The 17,890-nt window shown below is 36.9% G+C and overlaps 1 protein-coding gene across 1 annotated transcript; it reads left to right on the forward strand.

Annotated features, from left to right (window-relative positions):
- Positions 1 to 568: 568 nt before the first annotated feature.
- LOC131931523 (uncharacterized) lies at positions 569 to 17,760 on the forward strand. The gene is made up of 7 exons (XM_059288352.1): positions 569 to 668; positions 8,975 to 9,118; positions 10,168 to 12,339; positions 14,294 to 14,407; positions 14,705 to 14,891; positions 15,643 to 15,737; positions 16,019 to 17,760. The coding sequence occupies exons 2-7, from the start codon at positions 9,064 to 9,066 to the stop codon at positions 16,168 to 16,170; spliced, it is 2,775 nt and encodes a 924-aa protein (XP_059144335.1). The 5' UTR covers positions 569 to 668; positions 8,975 to 9,063; the 3' UTR covers positions 16,171 to 17,760.
- Positions 17,761 to 17,890: the final 130 nt, after the last annotated feature.

The raw sequence follows: 17,890 nt of genomic DNA on the forward strand, positions 1-17,890 counted from the left end.
AATTTTACATGCCCGTCCTCAGTGTTAGAATTCCACGGGGAATTCCCGTAATTTTAGTATGGTAACCAATTCTATCAACTTATTTATTTCCTCTTTGGTTAATTATATTTATAATATTATGTAAGTATAAAGAACTTGCAATTCTAATTTTTTTTTATCTATTGAAAATTAGATTATACGTATTCTTAGTTTAAGCACTATATTTCTTTTTATATCACTATAAAACAAGTAAAACGTGTTAATCTAAAAACTAGTTTTGAGTAAATTTAACAAATCGGGATACCGTAGATAAAGCGTGTTACTATTTGGGTCAAAATGTTTTCCTTGAAATTTTACGTGGACGGGAAAAACAAAACAAAAAAAAACAACAGCCTACACACTTAACAAGCACTTGAAAGAACTAGATTTCATTTGTGTAGTTTTTGCGACATGTTGATCTTATTTGTAGATCTATGTACGGAATTTCTCGTATTGAAGAAGATGAAGATGTAGAATCTAGATCTCACGCAATGTTGTGTGTAGGTCCATACAAAGTTGTTTGTGTACTGTAGCGACCATTCGGCTAATGTAATGGCGGCTGCTACATTCACAGTGCCGGCTTCTTGAGTTGAGGCAAGGCCCATAGCCAAAGAAGAAAAATAGAGGAATACTTGTGGACTGAGATTGTGGTATGTAGATCTATGGTTTGTTAAATTTTTAACTGTTTTATCCTAAATTAGCTGTAATGTTTATTGTTGCAGTCTTTTTAAAAGAAATAAGGGTGCACCATATAAGGGCAAGGCATATATCGAAACTAAATAGTAAATAGTAAATAGATCTTCTAGTAAAAGTAAAATACTGTTAAATAATAATTTATAGATCTAGGCCTAGTACTCTTTTTATTGGGCCTAAGTGTCTATTCTAAATAGTTGGTTAGTGGTAGGCCGTTTGCTAAGGCTAGTTAGTCTACCTACAATCCGTATACAAACATTACTAAATATTAATATTAACCGTCTCCCAACTCCCTAGATTCATCATTATCATCTTTTGTTCCGGTCGTGGCCAAGGTACATGGGACAGATGAAGTAGAGTTCATCTGCCTCAGGGACCTCGGCATACACTGGAATAGTGTAACCTGAGACAGGTACCCATTAGAGCTGGGTGGACTCAGGGCCGTCCTTAAGACTTGAGCCCGGGATCAGAACTCTAGACTTTCGGGTCAGCAGTCTAGCGCCCTACTTCTCGGCCAATGTACTAGCACTGTGGGATTACTAAGTTATTCTACGCCTACTCATTAATTAATAATTATATTCAATAATAATTATTAACAATTAAGATAATTGCTATTAGTCAATATTAATTGCGTCAAAATTTTTAATAAAACCAATTTTTTATTCATGTGACAATTATAGCTTATTTTTGTGGCATTGTTATTGTTAAGATTTACAGTTAAGCCTGATGAGTAAATTAGCTTAACGCTTTTTAAAATAACGCTAATTAGCCAACTTGTTACCAAGTGATTTGCTATTTTGAACACTATGTGTAAACGTAATTTGAAATTTCGATAAAGGGGTCATCCATAAAGGACATCACGCTTTTTTTTTACGATGTTTTACCCCCCCCCCCCCCCCCAATCCCCTCTGTTACACGTTGTCACAAAAAGCCAGACCCCCCACCCCCTAAAATGACGTCATACCTCAGCATACAACCCCCCTCAACATTGCTGTTGAATTGTTCTTAAAACATCCATATTTTTCAAAAATCTTGTTAGAACTCCGTCAAAATCGAGTATTTTGATCAATTCCTGTTACAATTTATTAAAACCGTTTTCAAAAACGCGAAATAACGGCTAAAACTAGTTTTCTAACAATGCTTTTTATAATGCAAAAAAGTGACGTAACACCATCTGAACCCCCCCCCCCCCCCTCCCCCTCATCATACACCGTCACAAAATTACGGACCCCTCCCCCTACCAGTGTGATGTTATTCATGGACGACCCCAAAACACGAATATGCCCAAATCTTTCTTTACAAAATTAGTTGTTTTTTTTTTAAACATGAAATAGAGTTTAAGAAAAAGTGTAACATATTTATTTGAGAAAACACATTCTCGAGTTCGGATCCCGATGGGTATGTCTACATGTTTAACTATAGGGAAACGCATTCAAGGGCGTTAGGGTGTTTTGTGTCTTCCCTTCTCAAGTGCGTCTACGTGTTAGATGTTCTACCAGGCTCGACCTTACCTCAGAGATTCTAACGGTCGATGTCCTCTAGCTTTCTGCTCCTCAACCACGCTATCGTCAGGGCCCCTTGCATTGATAACCCTATGCAGTGGCGTAGCGCGGTCGGTTGTCATCCGGTGCGGCACTTAATGGTGACACCCCCCAGAGGCGTAGCGACCCTTCCCGGGGTCAAACTTTCAAATTTTCGATTTGCACCCCTCTCTCAAAATGTCTCAGACTTTCGATTTGCACCCCCCCCCCCCCTAAAGTTTTTCTCTGTATATTTTGCTATTTTTTTTTACCTTGGTGTTACCCCCCCCCCCTAAATGGTGTCACCCAGTGCGGTCCGCTGCCCCCCGCCCCCCCCCCCCCCTCGCTACGCCTCTGACCCTAAGCCCTCTACGTCTAAAATACTAGGGCCCCTGTATACCTGTTGCTATCGCACCAACCACCAAGGCCTACGTGGACGTGACGTAGTGGGAATTCATTTGTAGCGCGACAGCCGGTTTTTACCATATCATTCATAGGTAGTTTCATCCAATGAAATGTGAGCCCCCACCTTCCCATCCCTCTCCTTCTCAATGGAGATGCAGATAAGTTAAAGTGAGCGGAAGTCACGCAATGCGTAACCATGCCCCAGGCCTTATCTAACTCGTTTATCTCCCAGCATGCTCTTTACTTCCTGGTGTAAACATTGGGAGTCACGTGGTCTCATTGTTATTTAGTACACATAAACCACATGACAACATTTCTATCTTTAGACTCTCACTAGTCTTACCCTCCCCTCAACTCTATCCTCATTCTTCACAAACCTCAACCTCCAAAGCTCCTGGCTTATCAGCTAAATATAGCTCGCCAGTTTGTTTTGTTAGTATTGGATTTCTTTGTGGCTTTAAATCCATTTTAAACCCGTCTCCAAAGATAATGGTTTTAATAAAAATATTTTAAACGTTATAACTATAACAAGCTGAACAGGTCATATCAGTATTCAGCCAAAATGTGACAAAACGTCTCAGGAAAATGGGAACAAACAGCTCAACAACAAAAGCATTGGCGAAGATGAAAGCTAACAAAACTTATAGTTCTGTTTGTGAACCTTAACAAACGTCACAATTAAAAAGATAATGCTCACTTTCAATTAATCTGGGTAAAAAACGTCACAATTAAAAAGATAATGCTCACTTTCAATTAATCTGGGTTAACAAACGTCACAATTAACAATATAATGCCCACTTTCAATTAATCTGGGTTAACAAACGTCACAATTAACAATATAATGCCCACTTTCAATTAATCTGGGTTAACAAACGTCACAATTAACAATATAATGCTCACTTTCAATTAATCTGGGTTAACAAACGTCACAATTAACAATATAATGCCCACTTTCAATTAATCTGGGTTAACAAACGTCACAATTAACAATATAATGCCCACTTTCAATTAATCTGGGTTAACAAACGTCACAATTAACAATATAATGCCCACTTTCAATTAATCTGGGTAAAAAACGTCACAATTAACAATATAATGCTCACTTTCAATTAATCTGGGTTAACAAACGTCACAATTAACAATATAATGCCCACTTTCAATTAATCTGGGTTAACAAACGTCACAATTAACAATATAATGCCCACTTTCAAATAATCTGGGTAAAAAACGTCACAATTAACAATATAATGCCCACTTTCAACAAATCTGGGTTAACAAACGTCACAATTAACAATATAATGCCCACTTTCAATTAATCTGGGTTAACAAACGCCACAATTAACAATATAATGCCCACTTTCAATTAATCTGGGTTAACAAACGTCACAATTAACAATATAATGCCCACTTTCAATTAATCTGGGTTAACAAACGTCACAATTAACAATATAATGCCCACTTTCAATTAATCTGGGTTAACAAACGTCACAATTAACAATATAATGCCCACTTTCAATTAATCTGGGTTAACAAACGTCACAATTAACAATATAATGCCCACTTTCAATTAATCTGGGTTAACAAACGTCACAATTAACAATATAATGCCCACTTTCAATTAATCTGGGTTAACAAACGTCACAATTAACAATATAATGCCCACTTTCAACAAATGTGGGTTAACAAACGTCACAATTAACAATATAATGCCCACTTTCAACAAATCTGGGTTAACAAACGTCACAATTAACAATATAATGCCCACTTTCAACAAATCTGGGTTAACAAACGTCACAATTAACAATATAATGCCCACTTTCAACAAATCTGGGTTCATCGCGTTGCGTCATAGTTGCGTCATAGTTCAGATCCCACCAAAAAATCTCCTTTCATATCAGTCTTATAATGTGTGTTTTGTCAAATCTGGTTTGAAGAAGCTGCTGATCAGCGACGGTCTACTCCACCTATCTGTGGCGTGCTGTCGTCAGTGTTTCGTTCAGGCATCATAGTGGGCCCCGGGGCACGTCTACCGCCCCTCCCCTCCCCCACCCCCAACTAAATAATGTATATAAAAATATATACTTTTACTATTGTCTCCCTACCCTCCCGGAAAGTTAAGTCCCCCTCCCCCGTAGAGAAAAAGTCTGAAAGAAACACTACGTGCTGTGGGATTCACCACCAGGACTCAGCCAGTCTGGGGGAGCTCTGTCAAGCACACATTTTAAGTTAGGCCTACATATTCACAAACAAGTGGGTTCCGAACCAGCTACTGGCAGGATTAATATCAGATTCTCCGCTTGACGACATTGTCACACACCAAATTATAAAAATGTATTTTGTATTTCTTGAGACTTAGATTCTCAAGTCCTCTGTATCTACATACATGACGCAACTTTACCCCATCCATCAATGAGCCACTTGGGTATCCAAGGTACCTTTGCCCTTGTGAATTCCCGAAGCGTCTCAGAAACAAATATAGGATGCGAAATTCCCGGTTCTCTTAAAACAAAACCCCGGTATTGTTAAATATCACTGTCTTGTTTTCCCACTGGGGTCAATGTTATATATAGGGTCAGTGTTATGTTGAGAGGGACTGGAAAGTACCGGGCTCACATAGTAAACATGTTTCCCTGAATGGCTTGTCTGTTGACATGGTACACTTTGTAACACAAGGTCACCAGGTCACACAAATATCCTACATCCGAGCTAAAAATAGCCTGCAGCACTTGAATCATGTGACTTTGGAGCTGAGTTTTATCGCAGAGTTGAAGAATTTGGAGCTCTTGTGATTTACTTAGTGCGGTAACTGTTATCTAAGCCGGGAAAACATGATGGGATTTCAAGGCTTGGAAAATTCGACGGTGACCTTTTGACTTGTGTGTTCGGAAAACACTTTGTTTTGGATATAAAAGCTAGTTCCATCTACTGCAACATGCATAGAGTGAGTACTAGTTCCGTCAACTGCAACATACACAGTGTGAGTACTAGCATGTTCTAATGCGGGAGTTTTCTAAAGCATACCTGCATCAAATAGAATAATGTCAGCGTGTTTGAGATCGTGTTATGTGTCAGATTGTGGATTAGACGTGTCAGGTTAGTCAAACATTGAATATGTACGGCCATTCGGCCTACTAATGTATAGTCTAGTGCAAGATACTAAAGTTATTGGATAATTTTATTTAATCCGTTTTACTTGCAGTTGTTCGTCTAGTATTTCGATTTTATTCCAAATTTTTCCCACGTTTTCTTTAACTTGCTTTCGCGTCTTTCCAATCAAATCTTGCGATCGAAATTTCGGGCACTTCCCAGTTAGCTAGCGCGCTGAAATTTTCAGGGAAGCTTTGTTTCCGATGACAATAGAATATTCAATTGTTATTATTACTAAATTGATCCATGGAAACATTTTATTGATCATTTTAGACCGCTATATAATTGTACAAAAAACGTGGGCAAAAAGGGACATACCCAGTAATTGTAATTTGATGAAAACAAGGTTCGGTACTCTCCCTCTTTTTGCTTACTGAGTAGTTGTCACGCGGTGTTTGTGTACAAACAACCGGAAGGTAACAACTGGTGGCCAGTATGGGGGAGACGATATGGTCGAGTGGTTGGGCACACGATTGCTAACCCACTCGACACGGGTTCAAGGCACGTGTTTTTTACGAGTTGTCTTCGTTTACCCAAAAAAAAAAAGTGAATGCGAGAAGATCAAATCGATAGCAAGATTTCAATGCAAACAAACAGACAAAGACTAAAAAGTAGAAAATAATTATCATTAAAAAAGTTTTTAAAAAACCCACGTTTTCTGATTGAACTAAAAAGTAGAAAATAAATGCTATACATTACAATAATGCAAGCGATCACTCTACTATAAGCGATGAAAAACGCGGGGCGCCGTGATTTTCTTACAGTTTCTAATACTGTTGACTCTCTACAAGCTCCCTAGTAAAAGTCAATAGTATTATCTAATCAATAGTAATATAACTTTTACATCTTATATTAACAATGACCGATAAAAAACTTTTACTTCGGCGCCCCACGTTTTTCATCGCTTATAGTAGAGTGATCGCTTGCATTATTGTGATGTATAGCATTTATTTTCTACTTTTTAGTTCAATCAGAAAACGTGGGTTTTTAAAAACTTTTTTAATGATAATTATCTCTACAATAAAAATCGGGAGGCAAAATATTAAAACTTTTTAAATGATAATTATTAGAGCTTGTAGTTATCTAGTTTTTGTAGAGAAGAGGAGTACATCAGCCCAAGGGGTGCATTGATCAACCCGGGGATGCATTGAAAAGCCCGGGGGTACATTCATCAGGTGAATTCATCAGCTCGAGCAGATTCATTTGAACCAGATTTATTTGCGCCGGACTCTGTAATATAGTTCAGTTTTATTTTTCTAACATGTATTTGGCGATATTAAACATAGAGTTCACTAGACGTGTCTGCGCGGATAACTGGAACGCGGAAATAAATTGTGAGCAGAGGTACAAAAGACTTGTTGTGCGGGTATGGTTTGGTCGCTGAAGGCAACTACACTTGTATTGAAGGCTAGCACAGCTGTAATGAAAGCTAGCACACCTGTAGTGAAGGCTACCACACCTGTAGTGAAAGCCCAACACCTGTAGTAAAGACCTCCACCCACCTTGGTGGAAGCATGCAAGCCCGATTAATAGGGTCCTAACAACTGTATAGGATCCCCCCCCCCCCCCATAGCTGCGGTTAAGCCCCCCCCCCCCCCCCCCACACCTGCGTTTAAGACTTTCACGCCTATAGACATTCTGTAGGCCCTATGTCAAAAGGTGTTCATATTCTCACACAATTCTGTAGCCAGTGTTAAAAAAACCCCTAGAGAATGCTGAAAATATGCTACGTCACATTATGTTACGTAATGTAGGCCAAAGTCATGGACGATCTTCACGCAAACTAGGGCCTTCTTGTTAAACTTATGACAGAAAAGATGGTTAGATTTTTTTTAATAAGGGTTAATGTAAGTGTGGAGAGTGAACAGGGACTAATCTGCGTTTATATGTAGCCTTCAGGAGTATAGGTGGACCTATATTAGTGATCTTTATTTGTAGCCTATAGGAGTATAGGTGGACCTATATTAGTGATCTTTATGCGTAGCCTTCAGGTGTACAGCTATATTAGTGCTCTGCAATACCGGCGTAAAGCAAATCCATTCATCGGATTAGGATTACAAGGAAAGATCCAAACACTTTCTTTCATTTCATAGTTAACAATTTGTTTCGTTTTTAACAAGTTGAGATGCTGAGTTTTTTTTTAAAAATTCATTTTCGCTGTGCTGCTCGACACGCGTCTGCTGCTAGGCTTTCGGTTTTGGAATGAGTCACTCAGGAAACTCAAACGCTCAGCGTGACTTTGTGTAAGACTCGCGATTTCTAAAGCTTTTGAGTTAAACCAGAGATTGGTGTTGTCTTGACGTCGCCATGTTTTCTAAATCGTTTTCTTGTCGTAGTGCAGGCCTAGATGACGATTGTGTAGTTGTCAATATTGGTGAAACGTAAGCTAGATTGTGCTTGACAAGGAGGATAGCTTATGTAGGCTATAGATTAGATCTAATATATGTCGGCTTATGACGATCACGTATAGGATTTGTGTGCGAAAATAAATTTCTAATTTTTGTTATAGTAGCCACTGCAAAACGCTCTAGTATGTAGGTGGTTCCTGATTAAGACAACAGGCTAATTGGATTATATAACTGTAAATTCAGGTAGCCTAATAATCAGTTTCTTTCAAGCATCTCTTATAGGGGACACTAACACCCCCCTCCCCTATACGAAATTTTTAAGCAACCCAACACCCCTATGAGAAAAATGTTTGAAAGAAACACTGGATACAATTATTCTGGTTATTGTTCAACTTAAGCGTAGGATGTGTTCATAGGTTCCAAGGAGAATTTATTACTTTGTTCCGCATGGCAGGGGATGTAATCTAGATCTGGTTACCACTTTTGTGAGAGTTATAGGCCCTTCTAGTTTAATTGAGTATTGGTGTATTCATAGCCATTTTGTAGGGGGGGGGGGGGTGTATAAATGTACTTTAATGAAAGGGAATGCACACTTTTAGAATGAGTTGTGTAAGATTTGGTGTATCAGTAGTCACACTATATTTATGACATTCTTCTAACATTAATTGAAAATGTGACACCAAAATAAAAAGGTCTAACCACTAATTCAAAATCAAATAATTAGCCAAATTATGAAACAAAATAAACATAATAACGCACTAATATAATTATTATAAGCACATACATTTACACAGAAATATTAATAAATGTATGAATAAAATTGCTTTTTATTTTTCATTACAGTTGATTCCAGTTAATTGCAGTTGATCAGCACAAAGCTAGCCATCTCAAAAGTTAATCAAGACCAGCCATCTCAGCAGTGAGTGCATGCGATGGGTAATACTGAGTCCACTGGCCAGACAAATTTACAAACACCAACAATAAATAGTAAGCCAATTTTAAATATTTACAAACACCAACAATAAATAGTAAGCCAATTTTAAATATTTACAAACACCAACAATAAATAGTAAGCCAATTTTAAATATTTACAAGCACCAACAATAAATAGTAAGCCAATTTTAAATATTTACAAACACCAACAATAAATAGTAAGCCAATTTTAAATATTTACAAACACCAACAATAAATAGTAAGCCAATTTTAAATATTTACAAACACCAACAATAAATAGTAAGCCAATTTTAAATATTTACAAACACCAACAATAAATAGTAAGCCAATTTTTAATATTTACAAGCACCAACAATAAATAGTAAGCCAATTTTAAAGCCATTTTTGTCATATACAATTTTCTGCTTTTATTTTTAATAAATTTAAATATGTTGTTATAGTTAAAATTTCAAAAATGTAAAGGGTCCAAAGAGGCAATAAGAAAACAATAGTTATACATTCTAGCTTTGTGTATTTCTTTTCAAAGATCAAAGTGTAGGTTTGATGAATAGGGTCAAATTTCTAGAAGGCAATAATCTATAGGGCTGTTTAGTCAACTGATATAGTTCAGTATATTAAATTTTTTTCTTATAACACTGTTGTGATTGTGTTTGTAGAAAGTCTGTACATGTTTTCTTATTACACTGTGTTGTGATTGTGTTTCTAGAAAGTCTGTACATGTTTTCTTATAACACTGTGTTGTGATTGTGTTTCTAGAAAGTCTGTACATGAACATGGTTGTCCTTGTGTTTCTAGAAAATCTGTACATGTTTTCTTATAACACTGTGTTGTTATTGTGTTTGTAGAAAGTCTGTACATGTTTTCTTATAACACTGTGTTGTTATTGTGTTTGTAGAAAATCTGTACATGTTTTCTTATTACACTGTGTTGTGATTGTGTTTCTAGAAAGTCTGTACATGTTTTCTTATAACACTGTGTTGTCCTTGTGTTTCTAGAAAGTCTGTACATGTTCTTATAACACTGTGTTGTGATTGTGTTTCTAGAAAGTCTGTACATGAACATGGTTGTCCTTGTGTTTCTAGAAAGTCTGTACATGAACGTGACGCCCTGGCCATCGGTTGCCATCTACTCCACGTCCACCAGAAACAGGGACAGAAATCTGGCCAACTGCAGCCCCAGGTCTTTCAGCAGCAACTACTCTATCAACGATGATGCCCCTGGGTCAGCCGCAGCAAGTCTGACTTCCAGAGGGCCTGGGGCTGGTTCTAACGGACAGGTCCACTGGGACAAGGGGTCTCAGAGTGGGCTGCAGCAGGTGGCACCACCACTTAGGTACGGCTCTGTTGCCAACAACTACAGCTCACTAAACGAACTCAACCATCTACAGTCCTTAGAAAATGGCCGCCTGACCTCCACTTGCTCTGAGACTAATGTTGCATGCAATGGCCTAGCATCATCTTCTCACTGTGGGTTTAACCCCAGAGTTCTGGCTCAGTCCACTCTATCAGCCTGCAACAACAGATCATCTTCTGCAGCTGACCTCCCTCTGTCCAGCAGGAAGTTCCAGACACCATCAACCAAACCCAAGCCCAGCAACTCTAGCTCGAAAGAAAATCTTCCAGACTGTAGTGCAACACACAGCCAAGCTCCCAAAATACTAACACCAGCCTGTGGGAAGTTCCACAACTCTGAGCTAGACTCGCATGGTTGTGTGCTGCAGATGGATTCGTTGCCTTCTTTAGCTAAAACAATGGATTACCCAGGTGACTTGCAGGTAAATTCAGGTCTGGCCAGAACACCGGAGTCAGTTGAGCCTGCAAGTGATGCCTTCTCGTACTTTGGTTCCAACCAATTTGGGCTTGAAGCAGCGTCCAGCTACAGCACCAGACAATCTTTTGACACGGCCCACTTTACGGCTAACTCTGGCACTAGAGAGACCTCCAGCAGCAGCTGTGAGTTCAATCCTTGCGTCTGCTGTGTTGAAGCAGCAGATCCCTTCCATGAGTCGAGAGACTCTCTAGCCTCTGAACATCTCTCTGCAAGATGTACGTCTGAGAACTACAACAACAGCATGGAACACAGCCTTTATTCAAATAAAAGCAATATTAGCTATCAACAGAAAAGTTTCGGTATTTCTTTGTCTTCACAATGTAACCGAAACGCTGTTGAGTCAAGTGAAGTTGATGACTCTGGAGGATTTACAGCAACCAATGGCAGCATAGCTCCTGCATCATGTGACCCTGCTCTGTATTCCTTTGGTCCATTACCTGGGGCACCCCTCTCTTCTGTTGTCTGTATGCAGTCATCTCACGCAGCTGACAGCAACTGTTTTGCTGTGTCATCAGCTGACGTACGCAGCAGCCCTGATACAAGTTCAGGCTGGAGCAGCGCGTCCAACCCTGTGAGATTCACCAACCATCAAAACTTCCTTTGTGACTCCCAGGATTTGACCACGGAAGAAAATCTCACCGCCACAGACTGTGCTGCAGCTACTGCTATTTCTGAGCTGGCTTCCTTAAGCTGCAAAACTTGTGTTTCATCCTACGCTCAGAGCTTGGGCTGTAATGATAGCAAAGGATATGAGTCTCGTGGCTTCTGTACTATGCAAGCAAATGCTCATAATGGTTCAGAATCTATTAAGGGCTGGAACCATAATAATCATAAACATTCTGGACATAACAGTGACAATCTCAAATCTTCAACTCACATGCACTTTGATGTGCCACACCCTGATCTCATCAAGGCTTCAAATTCTTTTAACCAAACTTCAGATACAGTGTCGTCTGTCAATACAGAGAACCCTCAGTCAAAGACAGTGTATCTGCCATCACAAAAGGTATCAAAGACAGTGTACGTGCCACCACATAATGTATCAAAGACAGAGTATGTGCTGCCACAAAATGTATCAAAAACAGAGTACGTTTCGCTACACAAGTTATTTACTCATAGATCGTATGACTCCAGTCAATCAGCCCAACATCGCAGTGATACCTCCCACAAAAGGAGCTCTTCAGAAAGTGAAAGCAGCAACCCAAAACACATCAACATTGGGCATGAGTGTTCTCTCTCAGACGCGTGTAGACCTTTCCAGCAGGCAGCCCAGGGTGGCTCTGGGAGACTGGTGGTGGCAGAACTAGAGGGAGATGACCAAACACAGGAGACAGGGGGAGCCAGCAGGTTGGATCACCCGACTAGGCAAGAAACCAAGAGAGAACCAGGCAAAGATTTGCCTTTTTCAGAACACAAGGCACAAGGTAAAAATTTACTTTTTATATATTTTACAGTACTTTAAAAACAGGCAGGGATTATTATGGTAAAATGCAATTTTATCATCCATCTAAAACACCAACCAGCTATTCTGCCAATTAGTCATATTTGACCTTTGCTCTTTGAACTCGAGCTTCATAAAATCGCAGTTTTTCACACTTACATCAGATCCCCAAAAATGTCAGCCATTTCAGAGAAACAGCTGTTGAACTGATGACTAACAAAGATGAGGTGTGAATTTGCTCTATACAATACAGTGGCGTTCTTTATAGAAATAATAATTAGGCCAATGGACATTGTTTTTTTTTTTACGTCAAACAATATATTGATAAAAAATTTGACAATTTATAATTTTCTTTTTCTTAAATGTTCATTAACATAAAATGTATAAGCCTATTCAAATACAATAATTTTTAACTGTCAATATGTTTAACAGCAGCCTGTCTTATGTAAATTTACCAGTAGACCTATAAGCATACTTTCCTCCTCTGTGTGTACTTAGTGGGTGTGTATTCAAAATTAAATTTCTTTAAACACTAAAATCACAATTTTTAAAGTTGCTCCTTCAGGTGGAACCTTTTTTTCTGGCATATTCAGTCTAACAAAAAAATTGTTTCCTTATTAATTTAAGGATGTGTGTGTGTGTTTTAATTTAACAGGGCTATATTAAAAAAATTATATTAACGAGCATTTTTCAAGAAATGTTTATTTTGTAATTTTTCACCAAGAGCTTTTTGAAAAATGGGGGCTCTTGTTCTATGGCCCACTTTTGGGTGTGTTGACTTCATACATGTCAACATGTCTAAAATAGGTCACAGTTTCTAGAACGTTGTGTCTATTATTAGACATTACAAAAATGAAGTGTTTTCTCAAGTCACTGATCAAGTGACCTTTGTGTTTTATAATTTAAGTTGAAAAAATGTTTGAGGGCCTCACTAAAAGTTGTCGCACTTAACAAGTTAAAGAATATTTTTAACAGAAACATTAAAGGGTTACCTCATCACACACAAAAAATCAGTAAAATGAAAACACTTCATTTTAAAAAATAAGAGAGGTTTCTAGATTTTGTGATCTTGAGCTACTTAGGAGAGGGGGCTGAAATATGAGGGCTTGCGTCACTGGGCTATAACTTAAAATTAAATGCAAAGACAAGACCTGTGGTTAGGTGACGAAGGAGGAGGGTTGAAGTTTGTGATATAATAAATCACCATCATTCTGTTTATGTTGTTTGTGATTTGGGGGGGGGGGGGGGGGGGAGAGATTCTGTATTTTTTTAACAATAAGTGGTGAGAGTGATGGAGGGCAAATATCTAAGCTATAAGCTTCAATAACAGCATATCACTTAACGTAGCTAGAATGGCTAAGTAGTACAGTCAATAACCATTTTCTTATAACCAACAGAATGTGATGTTGCCTTGAACACTAACATCAAGAAGTATTTAATTTCTGTTTCTTCTTGTTCCTTTATGGCCCCTGGCCAGCTTTCTGTAGTTGTGTCCATGTAAGCCTGGCAGCCCTTGCCTCTTCTTCTACTGTTCTTCTCATGATTTCCTTGGCCAGTTTACTTTCCTCTTCCCCTTGGGATTCATTTCATTTCTCACAACCCAAAAATTCTGTTGGGCAGCTGTTTCAAAAGTTGGATGTGTACTTTCAAAATAAGGGGCAGACCAGAGCTAGGGGAGACAAAAACAGTTTTACAGAGATGATGTACCAATCTATATAAATACAACAATGAGGCTTTAAATATAAAACTACTTATATTAAAATATATTAGCCTACAAATTTCATCTCTGGAGGCACAGTTTAAATTGATGTTTGTAATTTATCAGCTGACTCATCCCATTTTTGGAAGCTATTTTCTTTCTTAGATTCATAATTATTTTATTTACTTATTAATAAAAGATTTATTTTATACTAAATCTAGTTTTATAATTTTGGCAGAAAATTCAAATGCCGATGAAAAGAAACGACTGGTACAGGAAGTAGTCCCCACCCCCAGGAGACAGGAAATGGTCAAGTTTGATCAACCAGCCAATGACATGCTTTCAATTTTTGGTAAAAAAAAAAATATTCCTTATCATTCTTTTACATAGTTTGTAAGTTTAATACAATATTAATCATTACATTTTTATTCTTATGATTTCCAAAATTTCTTTATTTACTGTACCCTTTAAAATTTTTAAAACTTATCCAAGTTATTCTTAGAAAAATGTTTGTGTAGGTATTATTTTATAGAACAATTTTTGTTTTTATAAAATTAGTTCATCTTTATTGCAAAAAATATTTAAATTCTCGTTTAACAACTCAAACCTTCAAACATACATTTCCAAACTTTTTTATTTGAACTGACAGATGGAATCAATGGCAAGAAAAAGAACTATGTAGCTTATTTATGCTGTGCTGCGAAGGACCTCGAGACTTTCGGCATATCCTTCCACCGTATGATTGAGGACTGGGGCTTCCAGATCTTTCTTGCACCCAGAGACCTGGTCCTGACTGGCCCAAATTTTGATAACATGTCCAGGGTTCTAGAAGAAAGGTAAGCCTTGATACAGGTGCTGACTGGTCCAAATTTTGATAACATGTCCAGGGTTCTAAAAGAAAGGTAAGCCTTGATACAAGTTTCTGGAATGATAAGTCTTGATACAGGTTTCTGCAATTATTGTGGTTATGCTAAGCTTTGATACAAGTTTCTGCAATGATTGTGGTTATGATAAGCCTTGATACAAGTTTCTGCAATGATAAGCCTTGATACAATTTTCTGCAATGATTGTGGTTATGCTAAGCCTTAAACCTATAAGAGCAAAATTTATTTTATTTCTAGAAAATTTTCTTTCTGAATTAAAATGTTGTTATCATCTAAATGCAATCACTATCAGTTTAAACTGAAAATCTGATTTATAATATTTAATTTCTTAATTTGTACCAGAATACAATCTTGAGTGATCCTACTTGTTAATTAGCTTTTGTATCAAAGTGTAGGAAATTACAGTCTAAGAATTCAAAACCCTAGTGTAAAACTAATAAGTTATTTAGCAATCCCAGGACTTTGCTATCAGTAAAATAGCTAGTCATAAAACAGATACAGAAGTTCTGATATTTGTTTTATTTCTACTTTAAATTTTTTTTTTGCGCCAAATAAGAGTGTATAAAATATTCGCCACATATTCATATTGCAGCAAATGTTTAATGGCGTATGACTTTAGTTCCCATACTAAGGCAATTTACTCTTTAGCTTAATTTTTCTTTCAATTTTGACTTGTTAAAAAGAAATTTGTTTTACTTTCCAGGTGCAATGGTAAAATTATTGTCATCTTATCTGAGAACTACGCCTCATCTGATGAATGCATGTTTTTAACTTCATTTGCCAGAGTCTTGGATCCAGGTACTCTTAAAAAACTGGCCTATTTTAGTTAAACAAAATTTAGATATTTTAAGGTATGAATTTCTAATTGTGTAACACATCCTTGAAATCAAGACTAAACAACATATGTATGTGTTGTGTGATTGCTTTATAGAAGCCTCATGTGTGCTATATGTTGACGTGGCATAAAAAACATTTCTCATCTGAAATATAAACTAAATTAAACTTACTAAAGTAATGTTAATGTTTGCCCTGTACTATTTAAGCTGTGCGTTTATCAATCACGTTTTTATTTGTTTTAGATTCCAAAAAGAGGAACATCATCCCTGTTCAGATAGACAAGGAAATAAGAAACTTCCCCAATGTGCTGAAAGGTCTCTCCATCATTAGATACAATCACGACTATAAGTGTGGTTGGCTAAAGAATAAATTGGTGGAGGCTATAGCTGCTTAAAGGACTCAAATACACAGAGGACTTTGTCCTGAAGTCACAGAGAGGACTTCCAGACAGGACATTATTTAAATCAGAGAGAGGACCTCATTAGGACTTAACACAGAGTACTCCTTTTGCCCCTGTGTTATGCTGTACAGAGTTCCACACATTGTATACATGAAGTGGGAGAATTTATTGTTCCACACAGTTTAGACAGGAGAGTGGGAGAATTTATTTAGCAAAAATTGCCTTTTATCTATTCAGTATACAAAATAACAAATTAGTTCTATTCTTCTTATTGCTGTAATATTAGTTCTGGTATCTGTCAACTTGTTGACTCCATTAGCCAATCAACAAGTTGCCAATGTTAGCCAGTCAACTAGTTGACCCCATTAGCCAATCAACTAGTTGACCCCATTAGCCAATCAACTAGTTGACCCCATTAGCCAATCAACTAGTTGACAATGTTAGCCAATCATCTAGTTGACAATGTTAGCCAATCATCTAGTTGACAATGTTAGCCAGTTAACTAGTTGACCCAATTAGCCAATCATCTAGTTGACCCCATTAGCCAATCATCTAGTTAACTATACAAGCCAATATATTTTTTATCTCCACAAGTGTTTACTTTCACTGCTTCTTGAACTGAAACAATTTTAATTCAGTAAACAGATGTATTTTTATATTATCTATCCGGCAAGCAGCATAATTTTCTTACCATGCAAATCATCATTTTTCCCATTTCCTGAATTAACAAACATTTCCACTGTTGCTGTTTTGTGAGGGTTTTTTGTATGCTTTGTTTTTAAATACAGAAGTATAATGCCTATTTATTTAACATGTTTTGTTTATTATTTTGTTTATTCCTTAAGATTCAATTAGTAGTTTTCTGTTGTTTTGTTGTGCCAAAATCTTTTTATAATTATCAAACTGTAGAGAACTTTAATTAGGCTTGTTTAGGTCACTAATTTTAAAGTTTATGTATACCAAGAATTTTTTTAAAATATTTATTTTTCTTGAACTGAGCATAAAATATCTATGTTTAAGACTAAATATTTAAACTTGGATATTCATGGTACTTGGTATTCCCTAGTAAATTAATATTTTTTTCAATCTGGTTCAAATCTTAGTAGGTCTATCCATAATGGTATTGATTCCATTACTCCTTAAAATAACAAATATGTTTTAGTTTTTCTTCTTTCTAATGTTTACTGAGTTTACAATCAGAGCTTGACCTAAATTAAAAATGCTCTCTATGCATCAGTAATGCTTTATGTACCCAACTACTTTTCTGATCTGCAAATGATTTACAGTAAGAACTGTAAAGTTGTGTACCATTTAATAATGCTTGTGTGCCTTGAACTAAGGGAAGCAATCAACAACTTCTTTATAGCAAAGTGATCTCGAATTCTTCCATTTACAGCTTGTACTCATTTGATTTTAAAATGTTATGGATCTTGACGATCACAACATATCATTATGTGTTTTCAATGGTAAATTACTTTTCAAGACATACAAAAATTATGCATTTTTTTCGTTCTAAGAAAATTATCATGCAAATCACAATTTGAACCATGAAATTGTACATTCAAGAACATTAAATATATGTGTGATCTAGTAAGATTGAATATAAAAATACATCCATTCAATTTTTAAATTGTTTGACTAAATAGGTTGTTCATATTCATCAAAGATTTTATTTTGAACATAACTTTGTGGCAAAAACTTTATGCTTTTGACA

The sequence above is a fragment of the Physella acuta genome, unplaced genomic scaffold (assembly GCF_028476545.2).
Source record: "Physella acuta isolate Inbredline_101_S28 unplaced genomic scaffold, ASM2847654v3 ptg000104l, whole genome shotgun sequence".
NCBI classification, from domain to species: domain Eukaryota; kingdom Metazoa; phylum Mollusca; class Gastropoda; family Physidae; genus Physella; species Physella acuta.

Bases quoted from the DNA above. Each gene is read 5' to 3' on its own strand.
- LOC131931523 (XM_059288352.1), top strand. From the start codon at position 9,064: ATGGGTAATACTGAGTCCACTGGCCAGACAAATTTACAAACACCAACA. The intron at 9,119-10,167 runs GTAAGCCAATTT...TTGTGTTTCTAG, and splicing joins ACAAACACCAACAATAAATA to AAAGTCTGTACATGAACGTG. The intron at 12,340-14,293 runs GTAAAAATTTAC...TAATTTTGGCAG, and splicing joins TTCAGAACACAAGGCACAAG to AAAATTCAAATGCCGATGAA.